The sequence below is a fragment of the Haliotis asinina genome, chromosome 16 (assembly GCF_037392515.1).
Source record: "Haliotis asinina isolate JCU_RB_2024 chromosome 16, JCU_Hal_asi_v2, whole genome shotgun sequence".
In the NCBI taxonomy this organism is placed as follows: Eukaryota; Metazoa; Mollusca; class Gastropoda; order Lepetellida; family Haliotidae; genus Haliotis; species Haliotis asinina.
In genome coordinates, this window is record NC_090295.1 from 25,666,637 (window position 1) to 25,693,695 (window position 27,059).

At 42.2% G+C, this 27,059-nt stretch overlaps 2 protein-coding genes across 2 annotated transcripts; both read right to left on the reverse strand.

Annotated features, from left to right (window-relative positions):
- Positions 1 to 1,576: 1,576 nt before the first annotated feature.
- On the reverse strand, positions 1,577 to 19,312 carry LOC137268466 (heparanase-like). The gene is made up of 10 exons (XM_067803033.1): positions 19,049 to 19,312; positions 17,570 to 17,733; positions 17,142 to 17,315; positions 15,407 to 15,566; positions 14,637 to 14,687; positions 10,339 to 10,539; positions 9,771 to 9,885; positions 3,157 to 3,269; positions 2,456 to 2,593; positions 1,577 to 1,783 (listed from the first exon to the last, which is right to left on the reverse strand). The coding sequence occupies exons 1-10, from the start codon at positions 19,225 to 19,227 to the stop codon at positions 1,633 to 1,635; spliced, it is 1,446 nt and encodes a 481-aa protein (XP_067659134.1). The 5' UTR covers positions 19,228 to 19,312; the 3' UTR covers positions 1,577 to 1,632.
- Positions 19,313 to 19,634: 322 nt separating this feature from the next.
- Positions 19,635 to 25,711, reverse strand: LOC137267724 (hyaluronoglucuronidase-like). Its single transcript, XM_067802181.1, has 10 exons — positions 25,524 to 25,711; positions 24,302 to 24,462; positions 23,966 to 24,139; positions 23,338 to 23,482; positions 23,031 to 23,081; positions 22,677 to 22,877; positions 22,119 to 22,233; positions 21,880 to 21,992; positions 20,195 to 20,338; positions 19,635 to 19,785 (listed from the first exon to the last, which is right to left on the reverse strand). Exons 1-10 carry the CDS (start codon positions 25,709 to 25,711, stop codon positions 19,635 to 19,637), a joined length of 1,443 nt encoding a protein of 480 aa, XP_067658282.1.
- Positions 25,712 to 27,059: the final 1,348 nt, after the last annotated feature.

Below are 27,059 nucleotides of genomic sequence, written 5' to 3' on the forward strand. Positions count from 1 at the left end.
GTTGAGAAACTCTTTAGTGAACGAAACCCTTTTTTCTCGAATGACACGCGCCGTGGTAGAATTTGTCCAATGACAAAGAAGCAAACAAATGAATTTCTTAACGAGCGTTCGAAGATGTATCTCCGGGAAAAAACATTTCCCCGAGCACATGGATGCGTGACAAGGCAAAATCAATGTTCTCACCATGTAATATGTTTGATGGAACTATACTGGCTACACAGTATGCACAATTATAGGGTCATATTGAAAAAAAACCCCGTTAACCTTTCAAACACATTTAAACTTCAAGGCAGCATAATTTGTATTGCACTTGTAACACCTAATACGCATATTTCAATAGATGGAAATTGACTCGGCAAGATAAAATGTCTTTCGTAATAAAGTATTCATGGTATGGTGTGAAAAATGGATAGTTTACAGGACTTCTAATTGAAGTCGTCTCAGTTCCATCCCAAATACAATAGCACGTGACTGTGAACTCTACACGCAGGACATTCGAACAAGGAAGCAATTATGAATCATGATTGATGGACATATGGCATTGGAGCATCGATCTCTTGAAGTGAAATGTGATTTCCGACAACGCATGCATCAGCCATGCTGGTAACTTCCGGCTTGTAGTTGGTACCCGTTCTTTTAAATGGAGTGAATATGCTCTACTGTCACAATCAACGCATTTCAGTTGCAATGACGACTATTGCATATTGAGCTGCTAACACGATGTCTGACCCATACGCAAGGGGGTGTAAGAAGAGAGCTGCGTGGGTACTAGTCTCCAGTCTACGAATGTGAGTGTTTGTGGTTATTGTATATATATACTGTGACATCCTTATGGTCATAGGCCTTATATTGAGATCTGACACGTGTTAGACACAGGCTGTGTGTTGAGATCTGACACTTGTTGGCCACAGGCTGTGTGTTGAGATCTGGCATTGTTGGTCTCAGGCCGTATGCTGAGATCTGACACATGTTGGTCTCGGGCTGTGTGTTGAGAGCTGACATTGTTGGTCAGAGGCCGTATGCTGAGATCTGACACTTGTTGGTCACGTTCTGTGTGTTGAGATCTGACACTTGTTGGCCTAAGGCTGTATGTTGAGATCCGACACTTGGTAGACAGAGGCTGTATGCTGAGATGCGACGCTTGATGGTTACGGGTTGTGTGTTGAGATTTGACACTTGCTGGCCTCAGGCTGTATATTGAGATATGACATTGTTGGTCAGAGGCCGTATGCTGAGATCTGGCACTTGTTGGCCTCAGGCTTTATGTTGAGATCTGACACTTGTTGGTCACGGACTATATTTTGAGATCCGACACTTGTTGGACAAAGGATGTATGCTGATATCTGACACACGTTGGACAAAGCTGCATGTTGAAGTATATGCATTACGTGTGAGTGATCCTGATTTTCGATCGTCAACCTTACCTTTGGGTGACACATTACCTTTGACTGTGTAAAGAGAAAACATAGGGTTGTGCAGCTTCGTGCCACAAATGTTGTTTGTTTCCAACTAGTCTGTTAAACACTGAATATTTTCAAATCTATATCGTAGGTAAAGAATTCGATAACAACGAGCATTTGTGCCTTGTTACTTTAATTTATTAAACATTCCCAAGCATGCAATAAATATGTCTCACACACACAGTTTAACATTAGCGTCGGGAATGACAACAAACCCTAATGATAATGAAGGTATTGTGAAGTAGGACGTCAGTTTCAAGGGGGTGAAGGCCGGGAAGGTGTTGTTGATCAGATGAAGCGGATTGCCATTCAGTTCCACAATTCTGAAAAGTGGAGTGAGTGAGTGAGTTTAGTTTTACGCCGCACCCAGCAATAGTACAGCTATATGGCAGCGGTCTGTAAAATAATCGAGTCTGGACCAGACAATCCAGTGGTCACCAACATGAGCATCGATCTGCGCAATTGGGAACCGATGACATGTGTCAACCAAGTCAGCGAGCCTGACCACCCGATCCCGTTAGTCGCCTCTTATGACAAGCTGAGTCGCCTTTTATGGCAAGCATGGGTTGTTGAAGGCCTATTCTACCCCGGGACCTTCAAAAGCGGAAGGGAAACACAAACACTTCACAACTTTGTAACGTTAGAACTTAGATTGGGTAAATTTGCGTATGTCCCACTGGTAAATGCCTATCCATGAGTTGGAATAAACCAGGTGGGGTTTGCAAAAGGTAACAATGGATCAGGTGATCATGTTCCTGGCCCGACGTCCTGGGAAGTGTTCATAATATCAGCCACTGAATTGTTTGCTAAGAGCAAACCCTCGTCATATTGCTGGACTATTGCAGACAGAGGAACCACACAACACAGTCTATTTACATCTTTCCTCAAAATTAGTGAATTCTTTAAACAAACGGTTTCATAAAAAATACTTGTATATCGTTAATGAAATGAATATCTGAAGGATATGCTTGTGCGTGTTCACACGGCGACCTTACGTTGACGTGATGTTGTTTCCCTGAGGTGTTAACCAGAACACATCCAGGTGTCTGTCCCCGAACTGGGGCAGACTGAAGGTGATGTTGTTCTTGTTGATGTTGACGGCGTACAGGACGATGCTGCCCGTGCCGTAGTCTCTACACAAACAGTGTAACATCATCACAGAACAATGTAATAAGCAATATATTTAAAAGGTAAGATATCTCGAACTTCAAGCGGGTATACACTTTGATGATTTGGGACAGAGGAATAAATTGTTTGCTCTTACACCTGGTCAGCAAGGGACATTATTCTTTGAATCCACAATGCCCTTTAGAAAGTGGTGAAATGTGTAGGACTTGTTACATTTGGAATTACTCTTCTTCAGTAAAGTTGAGATTACAGATCTTTGGTTTGGTTAAGAGCCATTCGAGATTCGAACACACACTCTCACAGTCAGTCACCTAATCACCAGCTCACAAACTCAGCCATCTAACCCACTCATTCACCGCGGTTGACAAAAGTCGGGCAACTGGTAGTCTAGACTACGGGCTCTATGTACCCGTCTGACAAGTGTAAATTTACTAGCCGACATATGCCAATACATAATGCCATCGATTCAAATGTAACACGGTACTATATATATATATATATATATATATATATATATATATATAATAGTACTCCTGTATTCTTGAAACGATGTGCCAACATATATTACCTGGACTGCTTGGCGCAGTGGGCATACACACGGACAGAGTTATCTGCCGATGTTGTTAGGTTGAACACCCGTGCACCCACAAGACGTTTGTACAGAAGTGTAACCCAGTAGTCCTTAAATGCAAAACATGTATAAATTTCTTATTTCGACGTTTATAAGTTGTGAGTAATTGGCAATTACAGCGGCAGACCAGTCTAAGTAAACTTAGTCTCAGTGTATTTCGTTACACTCCACCACTGAGTCTAACAATATCTAGTAGAAGGTCGCGTCAGGTAACCTTTGAGCGACCAATGGCCGCCCAATCAAACGCGAGACAGTTAAATAGATTTAACCAATCAGACAACGGCTACTGTTTAGGGATCGGAGGGACTTTCAAAATATTCAGATCACTGACACGGATCTCTCCACAAAACAAAAATCCGCATATAACACAGTTATTTGACTTGCAGTATATTTGCTTTGGGGTTTCTGTTGACATGGTTACCATTAGCCAATATTTAAGCACGATAATATCCTTGTATATTGCCAAGAACACTATTTTCATAGACTGTTTACTCACCGTTGTCATGGTTGTACGTACGCCGAGTGCATCACCCGGAAGAGAGCGTACGCTAAGTAGCATTCGGATTCGTTCGGGTACGAACCTTTTCGAGATAAAAAGTTTAAAAGGTATGTGCGAATGTGTACTTTGGTGAGCTGTGTTCTGATTGGTCAGTCTCAAAGGTTACTTGACGCGACCTCCCATAAGGTTTTGTTAGACTCAGTAGTGGAGTGTAACGAAAAGTACTGAGGATAAGTTTACTTAGACTGAGTGGCAGACAGACAAGGTCCCACATATGTGCCCAATAAGTCATGTTCTTAACACGAGGGGAGTGGGAAACGGAAAAGGAATTATTTATTCTACATATTTTGGGTAAAGTTCAGTTAAATCACGGTTGGTTTTGGTGGTTTTCAGAAGTTTGAAGGGGTATGTTAGGTTTCTCAAACTAGTGTTTGGTCGGGTTGAAGGAAAACTAGCACTATGAAATGGAATAGGAAAGAAGTTATAAATTTGGGGTAAAGTCACTTTAACACGTTAGGTTTGGGGTGTTTTTCCGAAGATGTTTACAGGTATCATGTAGTTTGTTAATCAGCCATGCGAGTTAGAGAAATGTGTCATTTATAAGCTGTTAACGTTTTATTTGCATTTTTTTACATAATTTGTTTTTGTAATAAATCATTCTCATTGTTCATTTTGTCCCTGTTATTTCCCAATAGATTTTATGACCTATTTAGGACCTGTTCACTGAGGTTTGAGTAGAGAACAATTCAAGCCGAACGCACGTCTATAGAATAAAAGTACACAAAGCAAAGTCGAAGATAGGTTTATTGTACATGATGGTCCTACATACGGCTTAAGTAGTATAACGATGATGGTACTTCCGCAGAAGCGGCTTCGATGCTTATTGATGGGAATGTAGCCTCTCAGTAAAATGAGCGAGGGTCGGTCTCGTCATCCTTTGATGTCCTGAGTTAAAAGGTAGCCGTGATATTTGGCGACGACATGATGTGGTGGATCTGCCATGAATTCCTCGAAGTGGATTAAGTAGTACGAGGCAGTGCATTCTCGGGTCTCGAATCTGTAAGCTATCGATCAGACATTGTAACTGTTCGGTGTCCATGAGATCTAAACGATCCTACAGGCTGGCAAATTTCCCTCGACTGAAGATGACTCGACGCAGGGAGGAGTAACTATCGCGTCCACCCCAACGCGTCTGAACACCGTTTTTCGATTAGTAATAATCTTTGTTACTGTCCAAGAGTGTCCGATGTGGTCTCGGGTGGTAGTTCAGGATGGTGGACAAGAGCCGGGGGGAAGACAAGACAGCAGCAGCCATGTTTTGTTATTGTTTGGTCGAACGATGGTCGAAATGCCACATACAGTGGTAAACATGTGATGGAATGCAATCTGGGACTGAGTGGTCAATATTCCCGATGTGGAGACCGCTCTGTCACTTACACACATTCAGAAGTCGGATGGCGATTCTTCATCGTCGACTTAGTCGTAGGCGGGGAGACACCCCAACTAGCCGCACAATCTATCCTCTTCTGTCGATGATCTGATTTCTCTGCTTGGTTCCCGTGGCTGGTCTCGCTGGTTGGCGTCGCTGGTTGGCCTCGCTGGTCGGTCTCCCTAACTGACTGTATCAGTCAGGTTTTTATACATAGGGCCATCACGCCACATTGTGCAAGGTCACTGGCTTATGCACATGTACATACGTAAGATTCGCCGACATAGGGAGGTGCTAATTGACATGTATTGATAGCGTTTGAGAATTAAGGGTGGGGATATGATAAGAGGAGATATACCGAATGTTTGCTTAATACATTACATAGACAAAGGGGATAGAATTTCTGTGCACTTTGGACATATATTGAAACAAATAGATCGTTTGAATAAATGAAGTTTTAAAGAAATGGAAATGATTTAGTCTATGACATTACCTACGAGTGAGATCATATTGGAGTTCATATTTTTTAAACTATTACTTGTCATGGTAACGTGACGGTCCTTCTGTGACGTTGGGTTGCTGCGACGGCGGGTAGCCAGCCCATGTTTGAAAGTTGATTTAGGTTTATTTTCCTCAATTTAACGACTGCGTAAACAAATGCGTCTCTCATGAGTGTAAACAAATATGGTGTCGCCCGTAAAAGTTAATGATTTGGTCAAAATTGACGGACAATTGGTTGGAAGAGTTGTGAATATAATCAAGAGATTGAATACCTTCTGCGTGTAGTTGTCAGGACTGCACAGTAACACACAACATCAAAAGACGAGCTTCGCTCTTGTATCTCTATTACTGTCACTGTCAGCCGCATCCATTCGAGTCCTCCCGCACAAACATATTGACACTGCCATGCCTCCGTGGTTTCTTATGTAGGGGTCAAAAGCACTTCCCAGAATCTGAACACGATAGGCTTGAAATCGTCTTCGTTCGAGGCTGTAGGCTGTGTTTTCAGACGCAATTTTCGGTGGAGTCTTCAACATAAACATCGAATGTTGACAAGTTGGAATTCCAAGACGAGATGAGAAGGCGTCACTGGCATCCTGCGCAAAGCGTCGTCGAATTATTTACAGTAACTCGTCGTCGGATGAAGAACATTAAGCTCAACTATTTGAGACATACAGTTCCCTGTTATTCACATTCATCTTTGCTGTTGAGTTTGCCGATCCTAATTAAATGCTCCCTACAATCTTCTTCTTTGTGAACACTTCTCAACATGACGACTAGCCCGACTGTGATGGCCGACTGACGTTCAGGCAAAAGGTCACGTAGTCAAGTTCAAAATATGTACACTCCACAAGTGTTTTGATGAATTACATTATTGTTTTTGAAAACAAATCCTCAACTGAAAAGAATTAAATTTTGATTACGACTTGATTCTGTCTTAATTTGTTTATTTTCTTGTGATTAGGCGCCGTATAGGAAATACATTGCCTCTACGCAGCGTACGTTTTCCTGACGTGAAGAGGTTGATATTCCAATCAGCAATATGATGTATTAATCCGCGTTACATGGTTCTATATAGGAAAGCAAAATATTGCTTTATTTTAACGATATTTTCAATTTTTAGAACGTGGATAATAAATAGGAATTTAGCTTGTGACAAACCAAAATTATTACACTCGGGACATAAACTTGATATGAAAGGGGAACGAGTTTTGCATCCTATTTAATTTGTTTATTTTCTTTCTCCCTCGTGAAATAATTTTCACTCGGGACATAAACTTGATATGAAAGGGGAAGTTCGTTTAATATCCTATCAATACACCTCGATCTCGGCGGGAAATACCATCATTTAGGCACTCGTGTGGTAAATATAGTTTGGCATGGACACTCATGTAATATCCTCTATTTTATGAAGGGGTAGTACCGAGTGGTGAGGAACGATCATCAACTCCTCTTGGACGAATCCCCTACGCGTTCCTTCTTTCAAGTAATACAAATTCGGTTCCTCGTCTTTGATATCCACTCGGTCGACGTTATACGTTTTCAAAGACCATAGGTCGCTTTTCTGGCTTGACCATCTCTTGGGCATACTGGTGTCTGAACAAACGCTCGGCCTGTAAAATCTTTCAACGATGGCTTGACCATCTCTTGGGCATACTGGTGTCTGAACAAACGCTCGACCTGTAAAATCTTTCAACGATGGCTTGGCTTCAGTGAGCCTCGACCACGCCTTGTCTCACTTGGACGCCATGCTTTGAAAACAGCTGCGACACGGCTCCCATGAACTCGTGTTTAGGATCGACTTGTAATTCGGTAGGCCAGGTCAAGCGACTGTGTTTATAGATTCGTTCTAAGGTCTTAGCACCTTGACTTGAATCTTTGGTCGTTAACAGCTCTGCTTCCTTGTAGTGACTGGTAACGTCCACGACACTCAAGGCATAGTTATATGTTTTGTTTCTACCCATGTCGTGTGGGAGAAACAGGAAGTCGGCTTGATGGGTACAACTGAGTATGGCAATGGCAAACTTTCGTCTTGGTGTGTATCGAGGAGCCAGCAGGTACACTTGACAGATGGTTTGTTTTTTAAGCCAAGCTTTGGAGGTATCCTCAGAGATGCTAGCGGCTTTGGCAAGCTTCGGGCTGGCGCTCACACCTTTCCTTTGTGAGAGCTATAGTGAACCTTCTCCATGATATATGCACGTTATCGTTCATTCAATAGTGTGCCTAGATCTCCATGCATCGAGTGGAGTTTCGTTTATTGGGGGTCTCAGAAACTCCCAACGTGGCGAGGCCTAGGCAGACTGTTGGTATCCACATCTATGAGTGTGAATGCCATCGTTCGAAATCCACCGTTAAGTATATTCTTGACTCATTTCGCCTTTCGGATTTCATCGTCGTTGGCTTTCTTGATGAAATACATTTTGGATCTGAAAGCTAGGTACTCATGCTGGCACATTCGTCCTTCATCTTGCCGAGGACCTTTTTCTTGATCATACTGTGAAGGTAATAATTGTGAAGTCGTACTCTGGTGGGTAATTGCTGCTGTCGTACAGGTGGCTGTGTTTCGCAAAATGTACGTAGTTTTCTGTATCTAGGTAGATGGTATCGAGGGTACATTTTTCCAACGATTCTTGTATGCGTACGATACATGCGTCTGCTGTTTTAAGTGTCAACTGGTATTTCATGCTTTTGCAATCTGTGATTTAACATCATTGACGTTGATGTTAGACTGAACGGTCATCCGCCAGCCTCTCAGATACTTCCCCATGGCGTGGTCCGTAGGTATGAAATGCATGTCGACCAGCTTGGTGTCTTCCAGCAGTTTGATTAACTTGTCTTTTCTCAAGCGGGAATGACCTCTCAACTCCTGCTCCTTCGATTGCAGTTTGAACAGTTTCACCATTGAAGGGGGATTGACGTCGAGCAATGTCAACAGTTGAGGTTTCCTAAAGCGGGAATAACCCTTCATGATGCGTTCTTTTGTAATCGTTTTCAGTTCTCGAAATGTAACTATGTTGCTATATCCACGTGCAAAGTCAAATGTCTAATAGATTCGTTACATTCTAGAAACGTATAACACTTTATGGATGACAACTTCTTTATTTCTGTGATGCGATGTTTCGGTATAGCTTCTTATACCCTTTTCAAGCAAGAAATGTCAAACGTCTCATAGGTGATTTTTGCCAAACGAATGAAGCGCGCATAAGTTTTGATAAAGCCAGATTTATGGATGTCATCTCCTTTCTTGTGGATAACACAATAAAGAAGTTGACATCAATAAATCTGTCTTTTCTTATGCTTTCTACTTCTAAATGCCCTTCAACGACATTGGTAATGTTAAGTTTTTATTCTGAGGAGTCGGTTACGTTCGTTGAGAAATAAATAGGTTGGTTTCGGACCACGTCTGCTCAATGGACTATATATAAACCGTAATGACATTTCACTCCAATACCGCATACCGAGCACGTGTAGTTCAGGAAACCCTTTCAGATACTCAGCATGTGTAAGCCGCAGCATCCCTCGGTCCTGCGTGTGTATCAGCAAGCCTCGACTTTTCCCACTTTTACCTACCTACCTACCTACCTACCTACCCACCCACCTACCTACCTACCTACATTCCTACCTACCTACCTACCTACCTACCTACTTTTACCTACCTACCTACCTACCTTCCTACCTAGGCTGTTACAAGCAGATTGCGCAAGATCAAACCGCTTTACAGTATCATTTACAAGACTCATGTCATGCTATTAATATTTGTTATTTGTTTTCTCATTACAGTTGATGGAAATAGATTGTATAATTAATAATCAATGACATTAGTGTCTTTACTTTTCATGTTCGTAGAACAGTTTCCCTCTATGACACAAATCAGTTTTGATGAAGCTCGTGAAAACGGTTTCCGTAGAAATATGAACTGATCATTTTCCTAAGCAAAAACATTAATTCGGTTTAAGGGGCACCGTGTTGTAGTTGATATCAATTAGTAAACTTCAGCGTGATGTTTTCAAGACATAAAAATCACAGTAAACTAAGCGTATTGTTCTCATTGCATCATGAACAGCCTCTGGCAATGCTCTAAACTTACCCATATGAAGCTATATTGCCTGTCGTGAAACTTACTGGGTTGGGGTCAAATGTGTTTGGCTGTATCAGGCTGTTATAACTCCCATAGAGATCCTGACGTATAACAGACTTTATCCCATACTTCGCCGCCACGCCCAACTTATCTAGCCACCTGCAATTTGAAAAAGAAATGTTCGGGCATTGACAGGTTAGCCAGGTCTTTCAGACATGCTAATATTGAATCAAGCAAGATGTATGAACGTTATGCTTCTGCAACATTCAAACTACGATGAATGTATTGGATATTTAGGCACCAAGGGAGGGCAGTGACTTTAATTGTATATGATGCAAGAGGACAGTAAAAACTCGATTTTACAGTCATCGCACTTGGTGACGCAGATCGGGAGCTGCAGGATGGTTTCCTGCAGTAGGGCTGGAGACAAGAGAACAGTTCCGTCACGCCGAAGACCAGAGTTTGATTCCCACATGGGTACAGTGTGTGAATGCTATTCCTATTGTGTCCGGCCGTGATATTGCTGGAATATATACTAGTATTGCAAAACCATACATTTGGTTATGAACAGCTGCGTGTCAACTATTCACAAATGACTGTATCAATACTAACATGAGAGATGCCACGTAGGTGTTGGAAATTCCCGGTGCCCCACCCCCGCTGGTCGTGGACGTCTCCCCCAGCCACACAGGCTTTGTCTTCACGTGGTCCGTTGCCATGTCCATTGCGTCTACTACCTTCTTGATGCAGTCGTCAAACAGACGGGGTTGGGTGAACAGGTCGAGGTCAGCGAACTCGGGGGAGAAGGTATACCTGTAGAATACCCCTAGTATATCAATTCTCATCCACCCCGGAGGAGAAGTAATACTAGCAGAACACCCCCAAGTGTATCCGTTGTCATCCACCTCGGGGGAAACGTAATACCTGCAGAACACCCCAAGTTGTCATCCTCCCCGGGGAAAACGTAATACCTGCAGAACACCCAAGTATGTCAGTTCTCATTCACCCCGGAGGAAAAGTAATGCATGCGGAGCCCCCCAGTATATCAGTTCTTAGCTACCTAGGGGGAGAAGTAATACCTGAAGAACACCCCAATATATCATTCTCAGCTACCCAGGGGGAGGAAGTATATCAGCAGAACACCCCAGTAGAACAGTTCTCAGCTACCTAGGGGGAGAAAGTGTATCTGCAGAACAACCCAGTATATCAGTTCTTAGCTACCTAGGGGAGAAAGTATGTCTGCAGAACAACCCAGTATATCAGTTCTTAGCTACCTAGGGGGAGAAGTAATACCTGAAGAACATCCCAATATATCATTCTCAGCTACCTAGGGGGAGAAAGTATATCTGCAGAACAACCCAGTAGATCAGTTCTTAGCTACCTAGGGGGAGAAAGTATATCTGCAGAACAACCCAGTATATCAGTTCTTAGCTACCTAGGGGAGAAAGTATGTCTGCAGAACAATCCAATATATCATTCTCAGCTACCCAGGGGGAGAAAGTATATCTGCAGAAGAACCCAGTAGATCAGTTCTTAGCTACCTAGGGGGAGAAAGTATATCTGCAGAACAACCCAGTATATCAGTTCTTAGCTACCTAGGGGAGAACGTATATCTGCAGAACAACCCAGTATATCAGTTCTTAGCTACCTAGGGGAGAAAGTATGTCTGCAGAACAATCCAATATATCATTCTCAGCTACCTAAGGGAGAAAGTATATCTGCAGAACAACCCAGTAGATCAGTTCTTAGCTACCTAGGGGAGAAAGTATATCTGCAGAACAACCCAGTATATCAGTTCTTAGCTACCTAGGGGAGAACGTATATCTGCAGAACAACCCAGTATATCAGTTCTTAGCTACCTAGGGGAGAAAGTATGTCTGCAGAACAATCCAATATATCATTCTCAGCTACCTAAGGGAGAAAGTATACCTCTGGGGAGAAGTAGTAAATGTGGAACACCCAAGTCCATCCGTTTTCGCCTACCTTGGGAGAGAAGAAATTCCTGCAGAACACCCAAGGTGCACACAACCTTCGTATACATGAATTCAGGCTTCCTCTTATACGTTTCTTAGGGATAACTGTACTGTGTAATTTGCGGGAACGTAAACTGGCCGCAAATTTAGTTATATAGGCAACGCGTAAGCGGAGCCGATAAGACATTAAATTTGCGGCAATATAACCACCGGTTTACGTTCCCAAATCGCCAAACACAGTACATCTATCCCTATTCTAGCTCATCTCCTTTCACGCTCTTTTTCGAGACAGAAATTCATTATTTGAAATCAGGTCAAAGGTAAATCTGCCGATGATGAATAAATCACAGTGTTGTAGCTAATATGGATGGAATAATGAGCGGGCCGCTCACTGTCTCGAGAAGTCCATGGGTTGAGGTACCCTAGATGCTTGTTTATGCTCCCTGAGCCCGTATTTATCTTACCGTACACCTCAATGTTATTCTGAACTGTTTGAAGCACGGGTATAGGATCGTAAACTTTAGTCAGCCTGACGATTCGAATCTTGCATCTTACTGTTTTTCCACGTAGGTATTGTCTTAGTAAAGTCGCCGCGGCGAACAGGCTGTTCAGTTTGACCTGATTACTATGAAGGGATGAGCCTATGTCAGCTGATTCTAAACATGTTCGAACAGCCGAGACAGTGTCGACAAATCGTCAACAATATCCTAACTTTCTTTAAACAACTGGCTACAGGTGGTTTAATGTTTCCTATTAAGGCTTTCAGGCAGCAGTGAATCTGATTATGAAAGTGAATCGGTGTGTGGCAGTAACTGACGTTATGTTGCAAAGTTAGTGAACCAAACTAGATACCCTATTACTGTAAAAACAATTCATTTAAAACATGAAGTGATTCTTTTTTTCAGAAAAGTTGTTTTCCGGGACAAGTTCTGTCACAAATTCATCTTTGCATGTTGCGCATGAACGCAACAATAATAATAGTCTCTGCTCTCCTCTTCAATGAAGTTAAATCGACCAGCCGCTCGGGCCATTTGACCTCCCGGGTCATGCATATACAGAGTAGGCCAGGCTGAACCACCTGTTCCCCTTCTTAATATAAGGGGCTACATTTGAACCTTTTGTCGAAATTCATCTATTGGAAACAGAGTCAAATGCTTCCGTAGCCATCGCTAGATATTGCGGACGACAATATAAAACAGATTTAGAGTTATCTCCTTTCCTTTAGCAAAACATTGGTAATTTATATGCATCATGCGTCATTTTATGTTATTCGAGATAAAAAAAGTAACTACTACGAAGTACCGAATGAGTTGCTATTGGCAGCGAGGTGTTTTTGCATCGCACCTCGCTTGTACACGGGGTACATGATTGAAGAGCGCTCGGCCAATCAGACAGCGACATTTGTGTGTGAGGTAAGATAGATACGCTGATTCCTTACGACGGTTGTCTGTTGTCAATGACGTCATAGCGGGTGGACGTCACGCTCCATAATGACGTCACAAAACTTGTTTTACGAGCTAACACGCTCCGGCGCAGCTATGACTTAGCATAACATCACTACCACGGCTAATTTGCATATGACATGACTTTTCTCTTGATTGAAAACAAATGTCCATATTCATTAATAAGCTGAACTGGCATAACGCAAGCGAGGTTTTCACAATGTTTCGCACTGTTACGTAAATATTCTTCTACAGCTGCGTCAGTAAGGTTTATGACAATACACATTTATATTTCGCCTGCATCGTTTGCTCTCCATTTGCCTTCGACGACTGCACGTGGAGCCGTACCACCCATGTAAACAAAGGGTCGCTACGCAAATTGAAATAGTGTTACACGTTTTAGGATTTCTCATTGAAACTGAACCATTTTAAGAAAGATGTTTTGTTAGATGTGTAGATTCATCAAAACTAAATGACGTATGAAATGTGTACATAATATTGATTGAACTATGTAAGATGTGACGAATCGTCACATCTTTCTGGCCTGTGGCAGAGGTACTATGCTGGCTCGCCGCATGGAACTCTGGGTAGGAGAGTGGATCTAACAGTGTTGGTCAACAGCCCGTTGCGAGTAAGTTGTTTGACCTTACAATTAAAAAAAATATATGAAACTGTTTTTCTTTAACTAACCTCGAGTGTCTGCAAACGACAACGCCCTTAAACTTGTGTATTACCCTAACAGTGTCATCCTCGATGTCTCCAAGGTATACGTTCCGATAAGTCTCCACTATACCCTGGACGAATCTACGGCTCTGCCCGATAAATTTATTATCTCCCTTGGCTGTCTTTTGGTCCAATCAGGTGTCTACGCTGGGAAGTTGGACGAACCAATCACAACTCACTTTCGTTTTTTGAATTATCTAACCGATATACTTGGCAACAGAAACCATGCAGAGGTTCCCTGGAAGAGGTAGAAGGAGTTCTTGCACATCTTGTTTTAAAGTTTCGGACCTGTCAATTTGTTTGTATGAGTTCCCTGAAATCTGAGTCGCACTGCGAGCAGACCTTCGCAGTTGCGACCGCTATCTTTCTTGACACTGGCAAGCTCGGTTGTAACGGCGGCCTAGCTGATTGGCTACGGTGAGAAGGCGGAGCCAGCAAAGGGAAGTAATAAATTTATCGGGCAGAGCCGTAAATGCCTCAAGGGTATACTGGAGACTTATCGGAAATGTCCTTGAGATATATCGAGGATGTATCAGTGCAGGAGTACATTCAAAGCTTTTGGTGAATCGGTTTTCACTGCGACAGTGTATACTGATCATATGGTCGGAAATTTATAGAACTGACCAATCAGAAATCGAATTAAAATTGTAATTACTAATCATCTCGCTCACCTGTCTGAGACCTGCAAGTGTTAGGGTATTAATTTTCTCTCTCAAGAAATACAAACTTAACGCTGATAAAGTAGCCTTAGACAGTGAACCCTTCCACTTACTGATGGAAGGAAACCGCGTCCACAGCCACGCCCCCATCAGTATCGAGATATCTGGAAGGAAACATTAGTGCCATAAGAGGAAATCGTACTTACTTGTGTGTTGGTCCTATGAGTTCCACGGCTATGTTATACATGTTACATACATGTGCAGGCAATTGTTATGTCTGAGTCATTAAACACATCACATCACACGTGAAAGACGATGTGTGCTAACAGGGAAATGTAACTTGTATGTAGTTTAATGGAAAAAGAAAGACTCTGAAATACACAATATTTCTTAAAGTCATGATGTACAATATGAACGTTTGTGTGCTCGTTGGGGACATGTATGTTTGCTGGGGACATGCTGAGTGTGGGGCATGTAGAGTATTTCTTGGGAACAAATTGGGTGTTTGTTGGGGGCATGGGAGTAATTGTTGGCGACATGTTGAGTGTTTGTTGGGGACATGTTGAGTGTTTGTTGGGGACATGTTGAGTGTTTGTTGGCGACATGTGGCATTTTGTTGGGGACATGTTGAGTGTTTGTTGGGGACATGGTTCTCATGTACATCGAAGTACGGAACCAGTCGGTAATGTTACGTTGGGTTGATATTCGGAACAGCATTGTTTTGAATCACTGTCGTCAATGCATAGCCGTTTCTTCCAGTGTGAATTAATGTCACACCTAGGGTCAGACATTATATAAGTTCTGTGGTAGTTGTTTTAACAGTGATCATTCGTTGATAGGTAATATTCACTTGATGAACACCAGGTAACATATGTGTACATACTCATCTAAGTATATGAAGGGTTTGGATGTGTCAGGGCCTATGAAGAGGGTGTTGTTGTAGTAGGACATATTTCGCAAGAGATTCCTGAAGGTTAGTGCATCAGATCCCATCTGATCCGGATCAACATAAACTTCATATCTCCCCAGAAACTCGTCGGGCTCTGAAATCAAACATTAAACTAGAAGTCATTTCATGCCATAAATATAGTTCCAGGACACGTTTGGTGGAAAGGAAACCATAGGTGTGAGATTATATAGACGGATCACTGAAACCATAGCTGTGAGAATATATAGACGGATCACTGAAGCCATAGCTGTGCGAATATATAGACGGATCACTGAAACCATAGCTGTGAGAATATATAGACGGATCACTGAAGCCATAGCTGTGGGAATATATAGACGGATCACTGAAACCATAGCTGTGAGAATATATAGACGGATCACTGAAGCCATAGCTGTGCGAATATATAGACGGATCACTGAAACCATAGCTGTGAGAATATATACACAGATCACTGAAACCATAGCTGTAGGAATATATAGACGGATCACTGAAACCATAGCTGTGCGAATATATAGACGGATCTCTGAAACCATAGCTGTAGGAATATATAGACGGATCACTGAAACCATAGCTGCGGGAATATATAGACGGATCACTGAAACCATAGCTGTAGGAATATATAGACGGATCACTGAAACCATAGCTGTAGGAATATATAGACGGATCACTGAAACCATAGCTGTGGGAATATATAGACGGATCACTGAAACCATAGCTGTGGGAATATATACAGAAATCACTGAAGCCATAGCTGTAGGAATATATAGACGGATCACTGAAACCATAGCTGTGGGAATATACAGACGGATCACTGAAACCATAGCTGTAGGAATATATAGACGAATCACTGAAACCATAGCTGTGGGAATATATAGACGGATCACTGAAACCATAGCTGTAGGAATATATACACAGATCACTGAAGCCATAGCTGTGTGAATATACAGACGGATCACTGAAACCATGGCTGTGGGAATATATAGACGGATCACTGAAACCATAGCTGTGGGAATATATACACAGATCACTGAAACCATAGCTGTGTGAATATACAGACGGATCACTGAAACCAAAGCTGTGAGAATATATAGACGGATCACTGAAACCATAGCTGTGGCAATATATAGATGGACCATTGAAAATGACTCATGACACTAGGTGTTTACAAATATTGTCCGTATAACGGCAGTCTGGAAGCAGACAATCGATGAAACAGAGAATTTGGTATTACCACCGCTGTGTAAAATACCCGTGAGAATCCGGGTTATAACTTGTCTTCAGCACCCCACGTTTGTCGTAAGAGGCGACTAAAGGGATCGGGTGGTCAGACTCGCCGAGTTGGTTGACACATGTCGTCGTATCCACACTGCATAGATCGATGCTCATGCTGTTGATCACTGAATGGTTTGGTCCAGACTTGATTATTCACAGAACAACGTCATAGGGATGGAATATTGCTGAGTGCGGCGTAATGCTACAAACCAGCCAACCAAAGGTGTGTAGACGTACGCAGAGACAGAACGGGTTATCAAATGAGTTTGCCACAATGAGGAAGTCTCCTGATCCAGCTTTATTCTTTTATTTATCGTCGTCCAGTGTCCATCTGATTCCATTAACACTACCTGGAAACCAGGATACAGTAACAGCACATACGCATACACACACATACCGTTTCCAAGTTCCACACCTGCCAGGTTGTATCCCTTCTGCTGTGTATATCTGAGAAATTCAAGAGCATTTCTCGGATCCCAGTTTGAACCATTCCTCTTCAGTGCGTTCAGCCCAAATATCAAGCTCATGCCAGCACTTTGAGAAAATGCGTTCAAAATATCCCAGTCATTTCCTGTAATGCAACCGTAAATCTGAATGAAAATAACTGTTGTCGGAAAACATATAAAAACCGTCTCCTTTTTTGGCATTTACAAGAACTTAAACATGAAAGATCGGACTTGCACGCTGATTTACTTGGGGAACAGAATCTCCACATGGGTACAGTTTGTGACGACTATTTCTGCTGCCTGCTATGTGATGGTGCTGGAGTATGGCTATAGGCCATGTAAAACTCAACTCACTCACTTCTGCAGCAATATTGTCTACCTGTCATGGTAAAGTTTGCAGGTAGGCCGAGAAGTCCCCTGTCGGTCACGTGTGATCTCACCATGCGTGGGCGGCTGCTGAAGGTTACAGCGTCCCCAGCATATCCCCCAACACGAAGGTAGCACGGGGACAATCCTCTCGCCAGGGTCAGGACCTTAGCATTGCTTCATAAAGTAAGAGGGAATTAGCATGATAATTATTAACTGTAAACCCTAGAAACAGTGCAATATATCATGATGCAATACGGATCTCAATCAAAAGGCAAATCTACTAATTGTGTGATGGACAAGCGACACATGGTATTTCCCCTTGAATAACCTGAAACATTGTCATACAGAAGATAAACTTGTCATGTCATGTTCACACTATCACGATTGACGCCGCGAATGATATAGTGGTATTAATCGTGGACTAGTCGTGGTGATCCTATCAGATCTTATTAGATCTTCCGGTCAGTCGTGGCAATCGTGTTGATCGTGGAAAATGTTTGGACTGTTCAACATTTTTTTACGATCAACATGATTAACTGTCAGTCGTAATCATCGTGTCAGGTCCTATTGGATCGTCACTCATCGTCCTTCCAAAACGTGGTGATCGGAATCAGATGTGCACAAGACAAACACCACACTGGTTTTGTTCACTCTGTAGAACTTCAATAAACAATGAAGTCCCGTCAGGGTCCAGTGGTAGCTCAAATCGTCACCTCGATCGTTATCGTTAAAGACATCGCAACCACAATCGTATCGTCTCGTAACAGCGTACATCGGTTCGTGATGAACGTTTCGGAACGTACCTGCGCGTACCACATCGTCCCAAATCGGCGACCCCGATCGTGATGATAGTGTAAAATCGCTACCCAATCTTGGAGTCATCGGGGACAGTCCTATCAAAACGTATGTGATCGTATCTGAACGGGTGATCAGACCGTGACAGTAGCGAATCCAAGCGCAAGAAATCGCATCGGAACGTATCGACTCGCATCACCTCGTATCGACTCGCATCACCTCGTATCGACTCGCATCATCTCGTATCGACTCGCACCACCTCGTATCGACTCGCACCACCTCGTATCGACTCGCATCACCTCGTATCGACTCGCACCACCTCGTATCGACTCGCACCACCTCATATCGACTCGCATCACCTCGTATCCAAACCTGAAATTTCTGAGAAGTTCCACGATCAGATACGAATGGCAAATCATGACATATGCAACGAATCGCACGACAGTGTGGACCTAGCATAAGGTATGTCTGCAACAATACTGATGTCATGTATCGATAATGCTTCAAACAACAGTGATCGAAACAAGACAGAACTGTTAAGGTACATAATTTGCCTAGCTACAAACGAGTTACCAAATGTTTTATGTCGTATATTCCCAGTATCCCATTATCCACTGAAGTTCCAATGTTGGAATGACCACTACCATACACGTGTCGTCGTTGTTAATGTGTGGAGTTACGCTGACCAGCTTACCTGAAGTTCAGTCCATCCCAGTTGCTCTGAAGCAGGGCTACATCTAGTGCGACCCCTGCAAACACAGTCTGGTTGATCTCCTCAATCACCTTGTCTGTGATGAGACTCACGTCCACAACAGTGTTCGGAGTCACGGTGTACCAACACAGCACTAGCACAACTACACAAAACACAGACATGTCGTTGTAGACGGACAAATGGTACAGAAAAGATTTTATTCTTATCAGTTGAGTCCACAGGTAACAATCTCCACACACGTCAGATATGTCCAGAAGGATAAGCTATCAGTGTCTAACCTGGTTTAATAATTACATGCCCGGGAGTTGAACAAGGCTGGAAGATGAAGTCCATGCCAGGTACAGTTTATGAGTCTTTTCTGTACTTTCAGTTATGTTTAACTGAACGACTATTTTTTTCAGAATAAACGTTAATTTTCTAAATGAAACGGACAAAAGGGTATAGTCTTTCTTTATTGAATTACAGAATCATGCAGTTGAATGAATTATACATCATAAAATATATTTAAAACTGATTATGAACACCACGTCACATGGTATGTGGGGGTCAGCGTCAAGGTCATGTTTAACTATTTGCACGATGCAACTTCAGCTTGTGGGAATACCAGGAAGCCGAATGATGTTGGTGGCACCGTGATATCTGAAGTCAGCTTGCTTGGAGTCAATGGAGGCAGAACGTCGTTGACCAGGTTGATGGGCGCTCCATTTAGGTTCACGCTACTATTAACAACAGAATATTGTGTTACTCTCTTTTCATTTTTCAAGGTAGCTTTACATATACCTGTTTAGGCGTGCTGGAAGCTATCAAGTTACTTTACCAAGATAAAAGAGAATATTGCTGTGGCTAGTTTTTGTTCAAAAAGAGCACAGGGATGCCTTTCGCAGTTTTCTGTATATTACTTAGTAGTGTAGCAACGTAAACATGGTTCATGATAAGACCTACGTGGCTGTGAGATTGTTGTTGGGTGCGGTAAGCCAGTAAACATGGTTCATGATAAGACCTACGTGGCTGTGAGATTGTTGTTGGGTGCGGTAAGCCAGTAAACATGGTTCATGATAAGACCTACGTGGCTGTGAGATTGTTGTTGGGTGCGGTAAGCCAGTAAACATGGTTCATGATAAGACCTACGTGGCTGTGAGATTGTTGTTGGGTGCGGTAAGCCAGTAAACATCTCGGGACTGTCCGGCAAACTGGGGTAATGTCAGTGTGATGTCAGACTCGTGAAGATTCATGGCGTAGACGACGACACTGCCTGCGCCATATTTGTACACGCTGAAGATAGAGTGAGATTTGATAACTTAGTGCTTGTGCTGCCATTACATATCCAAAATATTTTATATATCTAAGATGCTTCGGCGAAAGATCAAAGGCGCCGACAATACTTTATCAGACGATAATGTGCACTTTTTGCATTACGCCACAGTGGGTTGACGTCGCTACGCCATTCCAGTCTGCCCCCTCGTAATCGAATTTTTTTGCATTACGTCACAATGTAACCGACGTCACGATGGATGTCAGTTGCCATCGCCTCGTACAGCTTCCCACAGTAAACTGCTTCGTCGCATCCCGTTTCATGGTTTGCAGTTGCACCACACAGCCAACATCACTATGGAAACATTACGTTTATGTTTTTCGACGGATAAAATGTCTCATAGTTCGACTCAAAATCTTACAGAGACACGGTAATGTTGGCAATGTTTACATTCCCACAATGCAATCGTGGAATGTCGCTTGACTTGTCAGCTTCCTCTGAATGTACTAATCTAAACTTTCGTTGGTAGTAGAAATGAGACGGTCATATTGTCTTGTATGGTTTAAGAGAATCACGGATGTAATTAAAATGATCTAGACAAGATATTTAACCCGAACATAAACCATCATCAAACTGTTCATTATTTGTTTTTCTAGTAACGTTTGTCTTAACGTAGGGGCTGGCACGTCAAAAGAACAGCGCGTCAGTTAGCCCTGTGCGAGGATTCTTAATTTAGGTCAAAGACACCGTCGTTTGTTTTCTGCCATAGATTAATCGAAATTAGGCTTAGAAGTTATTGAATACGACATCTTAGAAAAGAAATACTATTCGTTCTACCACCATGTATAGTGTAATAAAGCACACTTTCGCCCTGAACTATTATAGTTAAAGCACGAGGACGCTCGCTTTAACTATAGTAGTTCAGGGCGAAAGTGTGCTCTCTTACACTGTACATGGTGGTAGAACGAACTGTATTTCTTAAATAACGATTGTAATGCGAATATTCATTACATTATATATGAAATGTCTCCATAAATGCACTTTGAATGACGACAAATTTAAAGAAACGATATTTGATTGAATAATATTCTGCATTACGTAGGCCGTAGACTTTAATCGCAACATCCTTGCAACATCCATTTATAGTTCAACTTTTATTCATAAAAAACACAATGACTTTCAGCATCAGGAACCTGTAGTGAGTGTGTGTGGTTTATACAGCTTTTAGCAATATTCCAGCAACAGCACGGCAGGGAACACCAGTAATGGGCTTCACATATTTTACCCATGTGGGGAATCGAACCTGGACTTTCGGCTTGACGAGCAAACGCTTTAACCACAGGGCTACCCCACTTCAATGGTTTGAATTGGAAGGAAAGACGAACGTTAATCAAGCTCGACCTGATTCAAAATCCATAAAAGAAATGTTAGAAAATGTAGACGGTGCTTAATTATTGTTTCTGTGCATATACACGCCTACGGGACTTGTGATATGGACCCATTTTCATTCTGGGGAGTATTCGCTGTGAACTGAAACGCTACTACAGAGTGAAGTGCTCACCTTGTTCGCTTGGCACAGTGGGCATAAACCCTGACAGACTTATCGACCGTAGTTGTAAGGTTGAACACGTGACTTCCAACCAGTCTTTTGTACAGCACAGTCAGCCAGTAGTCCTGGAAGAGACAATGTCTTCAGTCAATGTTAGCAGCTCTACCCCTATGGATATACAATGTACTGGTATCAGCCTTGATGAAGACGGGGATTCTTGCTTTCCGAGATAAGGATAATTCCCTACTTACAGGGTTGGGGTAGAAGGTGTTTTGTTGTATCAAACTATAGTTTCCTCCATAGAAATCCTGGCGGAGAACAGCTTTCACTCCCATCTTGGCACTGAGACCCAGCTTGTCCATCCACCTGAAGTAGATAAGTACATGAGACAGTGGCGTCCGGTCTGTTGTCTTCGTTGGCACCATACTACTGAAACAATTTTCAGCAAGTAAGTGAATGAGTTTAATTTTATGCTACCCACAGTAATATTCAAGCTACATGACGGCGGTCAGTCAATAATCGAGTCTGGACAAGACAATCCAGTGATCAACAGCATGAACATCGATTTCCGCAACTGGGATATGATGACATGTGTCAACCAAGTCAGCGAGCCTGAGCACCCGATCGCGATTGTCGCCTCTTGCAGACAGCACAGGTTACTGAAGATCAATTTATACCCTGATCTTCAAACGTCGACATCTTTTTCATGTTGTAAAAATAATCTTGTCATCATCGACTACTGATTCTCGTGTGTCATCGTACGTGAATACTATGGTATCTAGTTATGGTCATATGTCGTATGTACACACAAAAATCCTGCGACGTATGTGTCCGATATCCCTGGAGTTCCTGTGTTGTAAGCCGATGACGTCTCGCCCAGCCACACTGGTTTCCCTGGGATATCGGCTTTTCCCATAGCAAGAAAAGATTCAATCTTGGCCTTGAGGCTGTCCATAATGTTTGGGTCCAAAAACATGCTCAGCACGGAATGTCTACCATCAAAGTAGTAGCTGTTGTTGAGAAAAAAAAACAGAAGCAAATAGATAAAATACAAATAATAGATGTGGGTGCAGTAGTATCATTCGAAGGTTTTGAAATGACATATGAAAGTTGTACAGATAATTTTAATAATTATTATTAGATTTGAGTATTAGACAACTTACTGGTGGACTGTAGCTGCGTTTACAACACCCCCACCATCTCCTTTCAAGAAACTGCAACAGAGCGAAACAAAACTAATCTACAACGCATAAAGCATAAACGATAAAAATTGTATTCACTTTTGAGATATATTTTTCGACCAGGATCCTGCGTATTACCAATAGACCATGCAACATTGTCGACCACAACCAACATTTGAAACCAGTTGAGATTAGAACACGAAAGCGCTGTACATTTGCCTCATATATCTACAACACATTTAACATAGTTCTTTATTTGAAGAACGCCGTGCAGACAACACACACTTACTCGTCCACGTACTGCCCGACACCGGTAGTATCTGGGCCGATGATCAATGACTTCTCAAAAGGCAGAGACTTCAACACGTTCTGTAGAGTAACGAAGTCCTCGCCCAGCTGCTGCGGAGACACTTTCTTCGGGAAAATGTCAGGCTCTGTGTACACACACAACTCACACATCTATCACCGTCAACAATATAGTGCATGTTAAATTACAAATCAAATGCTGGATTCCCATTTTGTTTAAATATGTAGGGTAGTATTAATGGCTACTATAGCCTTCGTATCTTCTAGTGTGCAAATGTTTAAACGTAAAATGTTTCTACGTCATCTTCTTTGTCGACCTCGACGTGTTTATGTTGAAAGGTACATTTGTGACCAACTGAACCATTGATAGGGCCAGAGCGAACTGTTCAGTCCTCTCGTAAGGCTGTGCTGTGAGAAACGGCATGTCTTAAATCTGTCCAGACTATTTGAAATATGAATGTGAACTTTGAATGAGTAGAGTGCATTATAAGCTGAGGACAAGGGACACGTGTGAAGGCAATATTTATGTCTTCATCGTGATGCATGGGGAAGAATCCAATAATGGCACAGACGTCTGACATTCACAGTTCAGTGAGTTTTTGAACATTTACCGTTTCCAAGCTCAAATCCATACATAGGATATCCTTTGTTCGCTGTGTACTGCAGCAAGACAAGGGCGTTCATAGGATCCCACTCCGCTCCACTTCGTTTCTTGGCGTTGATGCCAAAGATCATCTTCCATCCCACCTCCTTCACAAACATGTTGAAATTGTCCCAGTCTTCCGCTTTGGAAAGAAGTCAGAAATATTCACTGGTGCAAAAAAACGGAACTTTTCTTGAGCTAAATACATGAACAATGGTACGCAGTCATAAGAATGAGATTCAGGGATGTCCTCTTACGTACTGGACGTAATTCTTACGTCATCCTTGCAGTAGACTGGTTTTACCTGTCATGGTAAAGTTTGTTGTGAAAGGTGGGCGAACCAATTTGGAAACATCTTTCTTTCCGAGTCTGTTGGGGTCAAAGGTAAGCGAGTCGCATGCCGTACCCCCAATGCGCAAAAATGACGGAGCAATTCCCTTGGCAAGATTCAACATACGTCCGTTTCTGGAGTAAGAATCTCATGATTAGGCAGTTGCTGGACAATCAAGACGAGGTGCATGCTTTCAATGGACACAATTAAAGTCAATGCTATGTCCAATGTCTGTAAGTCGGCATGCTGTAGTCAAATCTATAACTAAACATTTACCAGATGAATACATATGTAATATTGGTAGCAGTGTTACTATCATTTGAAATGTTGTTGAGGATTACTCAGTCGTACTCTAGTGTATTAGGACATCAAGTAAAAGAGTGATCTGCTAACACAAAGTCTGGTATTATCTCCAACTTGGTGTAGCGATATCCTGGATGAAGACCCCTGAAACGATCACAACTCAATATGGGATGTTGACCATCGCCGCCATGGCATCACGAGGTCCTGGATATCCAAACCTTAAAAAAACCTTAAAATGATCACCACGCAATATGCGATGTGGCCACCATCCACTTTAACAACGTGGTGAATGCGCTGTAGACAACTTGCCACCCAAAACCGGACGACCTATGGAATAAACACCTCCTCCTCAATATTTCATCATGACTGAAACAGTCAGCTCATGTACCTCCATGTATAGCAATATCTCAGCATATCTAAAAGATGGAGCAGTCGAAAGGATGTGTGGTCGGTTATAAGAGTCTCCAATGGTTGAAGTCACAGAATTGGATACTTCCTGTAATCAATCCAATTTTCATTCAATCTGTAGATGCCTTAACACCTACGGCCATGTCTGTCCATCCGTCACAGTGACAATACTGAAAATCGACAAGAGATGTGAAGAGACTACTACTGTAATTCTAGTTGTGTTCAAGTCTTCTTACCTCCTGTTCCACAATCAGTGAGTAGTGGAACGTGGACACCAACCTGAAGTTGAAATTCTGTACATTTATCGCCCTAGAGATGACTTCAGATATCTGCTAAAGGCAATTTAAAGACAGAATAATAGGAAACAAGGAATTAACTTGAAAGTAAAACCTAAGTGAATGTCATTGTTCGAAGACATTCGTTGTATGGGTATGTTGTAGAGTTGCAGACTGCTATACAGACTCTAGGTAACTGTGAACTATACCTGAAGTCAAATCCCTCCCAGTTATCTTGCATCAGGTAGCAGTCCAACGTAACACCCATGAACACATCTTCGTCAATGTCCTGGATCACCTTACCTACATCAACACTGATGGATACCTTAGGTGTCTGAAGAGTCACTTGCTGCACAAAATACATACAAAATACGGCGAAAGCTGGCAAAGCAGACATTTTTGAGTTTGGTTGGCGGACAAATTGCTGACGTTTAACTATATTGACCTCGGATCTTATCAAGTGTATCACAAGGCCACAAGGCAACACTTTTTATCTGTTCATGTGTGCCAATAGGTTAATGCATATGTATGTATGTATGTATGTATGTATGCGTACGTCTACACACCTGTGGTTGGCTGGTTTGTAGCATTACGCCGCACTCAGCAATATTCCATCCTTATGACGTTGTTCTGTGAATAATCAAGTCTGGACCAAACCATTCAGTGACCAACAACATGAGCATCGATCTGCGCACTTGGAAACCGATGACATGTGTCAACCAAGTCAGCGAGGCTGACCACCCGATCACGTTAGTAGCCTCTTACGACAAGCATAGGTACTTTTTATGGCAAGCATGGGTTGCTGAAGGCCTATTCTATCCCGGGACCTTCACGGGTCGTATGTATGTGTGTACGCACGTATGTATGTATGTATGCATACATACATACACTTAAGTTAAATAAATGAATAAATTATATACATTGTAAATACATAAGGTAGTTAAATAATATCATGTTTCAATTTTATTTTCAGGGATAATGTAGCAATTACAATATGACGTCATTACACATACATTATGACGTCACAGTAGGGACATAGTTCTAAAATGACAAGGTCAAGGCTTACAATGATTTGACCTATCGAATCTATGAACTAGTATTCTCGTACTATTAGTTTTATAGACCTCAATGAAACGCTGATCATAATCAGAACATCATACCAACTCTGTGAGGTTTTTGCAAAATATTTTTCCTTAAAATAAACAAACTTATTTAACAAACTATCATTAAAATATTGACACACTTCACTATTTGCTACGAGGTGGGAGTGCAGAAAAAGGGACAGCCAGGTGTGCGAGAAAGCACGGAGACACTACAGCACAGGTTAATGAATAAATAACTTTCTCGGCACTTGTGCGCGTGCTTCTCGAACACCTGGCTGTACTTTTCTCTGCACTCTTCATTTAGATAAATCGTCAGAGTGGTTTGTTCCAGAAAATAATAGCTCCTTTGTGTTCTACCTTCCTGTGTTGCTGTCTCTATTATGTGTACATGTTACCGTAATGTCTTCTCTCTGGGAGACAGCCATATAACCATATCTTACAAATCAAGGTGCACAGTCATGGAATCCAAACCAAATTCAGTTATCTAATGATCAGAAACCCGAAAAATCTTGCACTGACGGGGTGTTATGCTTTAAAGTAAGACAGTAACTACCAGCGACATAACCATTGAATGGCATACGAAGGGCATCCGTGTGATTTTCTTCATACTGAAAAATTATTAACATGCTCTCTTTTGAATGC